The sequence below is a fragment of the Rhagoletis zephyria genome, unplaced genomic scaffold (assembly GCF_001687245.7).
Source record: "Rhagoletis zephyria isolate East Lansing unplaced genomic scaffold, Rhagoletis_zephyria_1.1 Rzeph_scaffold_02451, whole genome shotgun sequence".
NCBI classification, from domain to species: domain Eukaryota; kingdom Metazoa; phylum Arthropoda; class Insecta; order Diptera; family Tephritidae; genus Rhagoletis; species Rhagoletis zephyria.
The window spans coordinates 12,574-20,350 of record NW_016159535.1 but is presented as its reverse complement, the minus strand read 5'-3'; the positions used below and the strand labels follow the sequence as shown (position 1 = coordinate 20,350).

The following is a 7,777-nucleotide window of genomic DNA, read 5'->3' as shown; positions in this document are numbered from 1 at the left end:
ACGAGTAAAAAATAGCTGTCTGTCAGTTGGTTTTAGAAGCTGTCTGTCAATTGTATTCTCGAAAAGCATTAAGTACTTTTTTGATTAGATGCATAACTTCTAAGGAAAAGATCAATAAATATAAATTTTTTCTATTTGATCAGTGCACAAAACTGGAAACACCTAAAAATACAAAATTCGAAAATTAAAATATTCCAACATATTCTGCATGAAATTTGGAGTAAAAGGTATATCTGGCATGTTTTTTATTGAAATATTCCGAACAAAATGTCATTATAATAAAATATTCATTAAATTTTATTAATTTTTATTAAAAATGTAGTTCACACTACAACAAAATCCATAAATCACACAGTTTCTAACTTTGTAACAATTAAAAAAAGAACGTAAAACTTCCCTCAAAACTTCACACTTTTCATTCAGAATTTTTAAATTTTTTTGGTATGCAATTTAATAGCCCACTCAATTCTAATTTAATAAAGAACCGTTAATTTTTGACAAATTTTATTATTGACGGTGTTGTATATATATGGAAGAAACTGCGCAACATCCTCGAAAAAAAATCTCCAAAATAAACGTGATTTTGTATCGACTTCAAACTTGCACTTTATTGTACTAAAATTGAATGCGCTATAAATCTCCATACACAAAAAAATCTGAAAACTCTGAATAAAATTTTAGTTTTACAAAGTTAGAAGCCTTTGGATTTGTGGTTTTCGTTTTAGTGTGAACTTCAATTTTATTAAAAATGAATAAAATGTAAATAAAACAAAATGTTGTCAAAATATGGAAAAAATTACTGTACGATTTTCATTGACACTCACTGTATGTACTTACAAAACGAATAAAATAAACGAAACCGCTTTCAGAAAGTATCTGGGAGGTGTTCAAAAATGCCTCTTACAACAAGCACGCGTAAACAAAAGATCAGTACAGCAAATTTTTATCGCCAAAAATCTCCAAAAATTGTGTTTTACATATATTCACGGTACTACCGTTTGATATGGAAAGTAACAAAGATCTATCTTAAATTTGAATACCCTCCTTAAAATTTTATTTTTTTCATAAATTCATTTCTAGCATCTCTATGAACATGGGCCAATTAGTCTTACTTAATATTTATATTAGTCATGCTAGAAATTTCCCAATCGCATAATTCTAACAACTGACTAGCATATCTAAAGATGAGTGAAAAATAAGAGAATCGAGTTCTCAGAATCGGTTCTCGATCGATTCCGAAAATTAAGAATCGATTCTCTAAAATCGATTATTTCGAGAAAATTTTCGATTCTGGAGTGGAATACGAATCTATTTTTCCATCCCTAGGTTCTTATAAATTATTTTTATGGAGTTCAATGTTATATTCTATCGAAAAAGTTGTCTATTTTTAAATTGAAAATCTTTACTGCTATTGGGACAAGCAACATTTACAGATGGCGCAAAATAAGCTACAAATTCTGAAATTGAGCTGCCAATCAACGATTCGCGGTAGGGCAAAACTCGACTGGCTAGCAATCAAGGGCTACGCACACCCAAAATTCTGTGAATTCGTTTTGTTTCAATGATGGAAAATTTTGTTAGCAGCACCTGCAGTCAAACAAACGAAATTTTCTAAAACAAAAATGCTGCCGAAAGCAAAGAGCTACTGAAAGATTTTGAAATTCGCAACATAGCGGCGTTCCAACAAACCAAAACTACAAACACAACAAAATATCAGCTTATAGTCAACAGACTACAGAAAAACGTTGCATACAACACGGCTCTGCCATCGAATGTTTTGATTTGTGAAAGTGGCAAATTGCAGCTGCCTGCCGTTCGACTACATACTGCACACTGCACTTGCCATGCCATGCGACTCAATTCGATGATTTGGCTTGGTGCTGAAAAATTTGTTGTGGTCCAACTTTGATAATTGTTGAACTTTTGTATTTCCATACGCGGAAATTTCACATTGAATTGTGCCGCCAAGGCAGAGAGAGGGGCAAAGGAAGTGGTCAGGCGCGCATTCCTGCATTTGCCAAAATAAAGCGCGAGCGCCGAAAACTATGCAATACCAAAAATATACCAACGGCCATAGCACAAATAAAAGCTCGTAACACAAATAAACAGCCATTTACTCGAGGGGGCGAACGGCGCGGCGTACGTCACCCACACACGCCCTTCATTTCTTCAAAAGCCTGGTAAATCAGTGCAAACTTCACTTTATTTACATGCAGCTGCGGCTCAAATAGAGCGCAGCGCAGCTTAACAAAACAGACGCGTGTGAAGCAACCGTGTCGATTTGGGGAACGGTGTAATAAACGCCAACGAATATTCAGCCTAACTTGGCCACCAAATTTACAACCAAAACGGAAAAACTACAATTCGATGGTATTTCGGATGGTGCGGTGGGAGGTGGTTATTGGTGCTGACGTTAATATGAGCGCAACAAGAGTTAGCACAGCGGTGTCGTATTCGGCGCCAAAATTTATGCGCGCGCGGATACGGATGTGGACACCATGAGCGCGGACAGACAACAGCATTGAGTCGCACTGAGGCTTACACTGTATAGTAGAGCCCTCATTGCTTCATATTGACAGGCGCTGAACCTGAGCCTTTATAATTAAATGCGCGTTGTGTGTGAATGAATGGTGAGTGGCAGCAGCAGCAGCAACCTGGCGGTTACAGGGCTCCAATGACTCTGTTCGCATGGCAAGCGTGCATGGCGCACTCTAAGGGCAGCGCGATGAATGGCATGGAACGCCTTGTCCGGGGTCGTGTTGACGAGTAATGCGGCCTGTATTGAGGCTTTGGTTTTTGCGGTGCAACCGCAAACGGTTGCATGTTGATTCGTTGCCTTTTGTTGTTATTTGCGATTTTTTGTTTCGTTTTCGAATTTTAGCTTTTGTTGGCATTGTTTTTGGTATTTGCTATTGAAAATACAGAAATTCTAGTAGTTTCTCCAATCAAATTGGTAGGATTTTCGTTTTGGCAAAGCTATTCTGCTTATGTCAATGCTGATTGAGTGCACTATATGAATTTATAGATTAGAGGCAATAAGTTGCGAGTAAATAGGGGAAATAGGTGTTTCTACGAAGCTGCGGGGATAAATGGAAAGATTGACTGAGATGTTATTAGGAAATATGTAGGTGTAAATTTGAGTATGTATACATATGTATATGCATATACATAGTTAATTCTAAATGAAATTCAATTCTTTGTAACTTGACCAGTGTTGCTCAGGCTAAGGAGCGGTGCGGAGCAAAAGAACAAGGAGCTAATGAGCATCTGCTCCTTAAAGAATAATTATCAGTTGATACATTTGCTTAAATTGTTTTAACTTTTTCCACAGAAAACAACCGTGTTAAATAAAATAATGTTCGTCCAGCGGTTGAAATTTAACCACTAAAATTAAGGAGACTTTAGCTGAGCTGAGTTGAGTTAAAGTGAAGTGAAGGGAGTTCAAGTGAGTTTAGCTTAGAAATGTTGTATGGAGCTTAGCGGAAATAAGTTGAGTTGAGGGGGCATTAGTTGGGATGAGCTGTGTTGAAATGAGGTGAGGTGAATTGAGTTCAGATGTAATGAGGTGAATTGTGGTGAGGTTAGTTGAGGGGAGAGGAGGTAAGTTGGGGTGATTAAAAGTGAGCTTTGGTGAGTTGAGGTGAAATGCATTGGCATTTGATATAACATAACATAACATAGCAAAACATAGCATAACATACCATAACATAACACAACATAACGTACCATAATATAACATATATCTCTTCAGTTTTGTCTTTTTCTTTGTCTATCTTTATCTCTATCACTTTTATCTTTAGCTTTGTCTGTATTGATATATCCTTCATCTTATCCTTTCCTTTACTTTTATCCTGAACTTTATCTTCATTCTTTTTATCTGCATATTCGACCCCAAGTTTATTTAAATCAGCATTACCGCCTCATGTACATATATGGCATTTGTATTAGTGTCAATTTTGAGTTGATTTTTTTGAAATTTGAGTGCCTTTCAATTGATATATTATTCCTTAAACCTTAGGCGAATAGTTTAGCTGTAAAAGGGGTATAAATAAAACATATTTTATTATTTATATATAAGATATCTTTTCTAAATAATATCCCTGACCATACTGTGTATTGCACTATGACTAGTAGTCAGGGATAAATGCCGAATTGGAGGTGCCATAACCATTACCTTTTCAAATACTTCAGTACTACTTTGGTTATGGCGAAAAATCAAAACGTAATAGATGCCTACGGTTATGGTTATGGATACGGCAAGCTTACGCGGATGACAACAGACTGATGAGTGGTGCACTTTGCAGTATCTTGCTGTCGGTCGCAGAAATACCACCCTAGTGTTGTTTACCCGGCAAAGCAAATTAGAAGGTCTTCGCCTTCCAGTGCTTATAGGCGTAAACCTAAGTGTTTCCGTGGATGTAAAATACCTGAGGGTAACTCTAGATACGAATACATCGAGCAGATGGTAAACCGAGCGCTAAAAAATTGCAGACAGTGTCGGAGAACCCTTAGCAAGACCTGTGGTTTAAGACCGGCTATGGTATTCTGAATAAACATAATTTTTGTTAGACTAATTTTTGCGAACTCTGCTGAAGTATGGTAGCGTATAGTCAGAACTACGGTCTCTGTCTTAAACAGGCTAGAAAGGAACGTGTGTAAAGGCATTATGTGCGCCAGGAGTACAACATTAGAAGCAACTCTTAATATTTTGTTGGATTCGCCGACTCTTTATTTAGCCAAGCATGAGGAGGCAATGATATGTCGACTGTACCCTTTTGGATTGGAGTTTCGGGAACAGATAGTTGCTTACAAGAGCAATATCCTTTGTTTTTGGCACCTAATGACAAACTAATTCCTGTAGTTTCTTTCGGAAGAAAGTATGTAGTGATATAGACACTATCTTGGAAAGCTCAGTGAAAACTTTCTATACCGATGAGTCAACGACTGGAAATGGTACTAGAGCTGGATGGTAACTTCAGACTATTTACTGCTTTGGCTGCAATGGCAAGGGTTTTTCAAACGGAAGTCTTTGCAATACGAAACTGGCAGACTAGATAGTTGGCGAAAAATGGCACGGACATAAAATCAGGATTTACAGTGACCGCCAAGCTGCTCTTTAGAAATAGTCCATAGGAGTGATCTGTGGGCCATGATAGGACTGATTACGGGGCAAAATCCGTGGGACGACATATGGTCACCATTGGTATCATCGACGATCCACTGTGTTCTTCTTGTTGGAGGATAAGGATAGTACAGAACATTTTCACTGCCACTGCCACTGCCCGGCCCTTGCGAGACATAGATGAAGCTTTTGTGCCGGATGTGTTGAGCACTGACGAGATACTATCTCCTTCTCACAACAAACTAGTAAGATTCATAAAGGAGTCTGATAAGTTTGCAGAGGAGCAATAAACTGTCACCTCACCTATGTATATATACTTTTTCTTTATACTTTGATTTTTCCGGTCACCCACAATTCCACTCCATTCTATTCCACAAACAAAAGCAATCAGACGACTTCAGAAATACATAGATCCCTGGAAAGTAGCGCAATCTTTTTATTTTCATATTCGTTTTAAAGGTTGCCTAAAGTTTTTTCTCAATTACACCCTCAATTAAGAGTTAATTTTTGTTTGAATGCCAACATAATTGAGTGGATTGTTCTGGCCGAACAATGAAACAATTGCGAAATACCAAAAGTCCAAAAAAGAGTAACACAAAGCTGTAACAAAATGGATGAAAAAAAAATTTCAAAACAACGAAAATTCTCAACAATCAAAATGGCAACATCAGCAACAAACCTCACACTACAATGCAACACTAGACTCACCACCGGGCCTTCCTCCTTTATGTCCTGCAATCAACGAAAAGTGCCAACACTTTACAAAACCAAAGTGAGCCTTTTAGTAGCAACATTTGCCACTTTTCTACATGCAATGAAAATTCACTTTAGTTGTATGTACAACGCACGCCTTTTGCTGCTGCTGTAGTTGGTATTTTTGTTGTTGCCTTTATTATCTTACATACAACACTTGGAATTTGATTGTTGTTGAGGAACTTGAAGTGGCGAAATTGTTGGCACAGTAAAAAGCTGTCAGCCGCCAAGAGTAGCGGTTTTTCGTTTAAAAAACAACCTCACACACGATAGCATCGCTGCTTACCCTTTGGGGAGCAGACGCTGTCCGGGGTTCGAAGGAAGGTTACACAATTGCTGTTCAAAAAACACTCAGCACTTTGGCCAACAATGCTCCCCCCCATTCAGACTGACCGCTTCAGAGATCTTTTTTTATCAGCGAGTAATGCAATTTTGGCCGGTTGAGAGAAAAAACAATATGGTGTAGCTTCACAACAAAGCACTACACTTCGAGTGTTGAAGTTGTTAAAAAAAAAATATAAATCGAGTAAATTAAAAAAGTGCAAAACTTTCGCTTTGCTGATGTGAAAATGAAAATTAAAAGGAAAAGTTTTGCGTGAAATAGCGAAAAAGCAACAACAGTTAATCGCTAAAAAAGCTGCTGAAAACAATTTGTCCGATTGCTGTGGGAGTTCGTTGCAGCGGTGGTACATTCCGGCAGTGAAACTTTATACGCAGCAATGAGACCTTTTGTTTCACATTTTTCTTCTGGCCATGCCACTTACACTCTTCAGCTGTCACTTTGTTGCCTCTAATGGCAGCCGAACTAAACCACTTGTTAAGCGGAAAAGTGTCAGCACGCGGTCAACTTCATTTGGTTACTTTTTGCATTAGAATGCCCAGTTTTGTTCCCACACCATTGGCATATTGTTGCTATGACTCGAAACAATTTGTATTAAATTGGCAAATTAATTTACCTAGTTAAAATTTTAGTTTTGATAACTACACATTTTTTCGATGCAAGGGCCCGAGCATCATATTCTGCCCCATGAGACTCCAACATAAAACGACTTATGAGGCGCATCAAATAACAAGATACTATGTTGAGTTAGGCGGAAAGTAATGCTCTCAGCTATTTAGACGTACGTAGATTCCAAGGACCAACCAGCGACTAGTCATTACCTTCTTGCAGCCAAGATCCAAACAAGCCGCAACCCCAACAGACAGCAAGCATCTTCTGCAAAGAAATAAGATGCCGCCTGCAGGATTGGCAAATGGCGCTCAAGAGGAGAGCGACACGTATTTTCGGCAATAAAAACGACCGAAAATTTGACCAGAAAGTTAGGCGACTTACGGAAAAACAACGGCGATGACCTAGTGACCGATGTGGAAACACTTTACCCTGTCTAGTGTTAACAGAACTGAAACCGGTGGATATCATGTACCCGTAACACCTTCGAAGACGACATAAACACTGTCCCACCATAAATGGAGCTACAAAAAACAATCTCGCTCCCAGCTGAACTACTAAGAAACGGCAGCGGGGATTTGATAGAGTGCATACATCAAGCCTTAAAGTCTTTCGCTCTTTTTCAAACCACCTCAAATTTCAAATTTCTCTATTTCGTTTCAAAACTTATTCTACTCACACTCACCTCTGCCGCTGCGTCCCACGAACCTTAGATCATTGAATTTCGCCACTTGATTCTTCATAACAGCCGTGCAATTCCGCAATTCAGCGCAGTAGTTCTCGTCATTGCCAGCGCGTACCGTCACCATAGTGCCATCCATAANGTTTTCCAAGTTAAATTTTTCACACAGTGTTTACCAGACTCCTGGTGCTAGTATCTGAAAAAGAGTAGCGGAAATAATTTTTAATTTGGTGGCACTGGAAAAGTTATAAAAGTGGTTAAAAAAATAGTA

At 38.3% G+C, this 7,777-nt stretch overlaps 1 protein-coding gene across 1 annotated transcript in view; it reads right to left on the bottom strand.

Annotated features, from left to right (window-relative positions):
- RunxA (RUNX family transcription factor Runt related A) overlaps positions 1 to 7,568 on the bottom strand; it is a 32,235-nt gene extending 24,667 nt beyond the window's left edge. The window contains exon 1 of the mRNA XM_017621409.1: positions 7,510 to 7,568. Coding sequence (XP_017476898.1) covers positions 7,510 to 7,567 — 58 coding nt within the window. The 5' untranslated portion in view covers position 7,568. The remainder of the gene's footprint in view (positions 1 to 7,509) is intronic.
- Between the last annotated feature and the right edge of the window lie 209 nt (positions 7,569 to 7,777).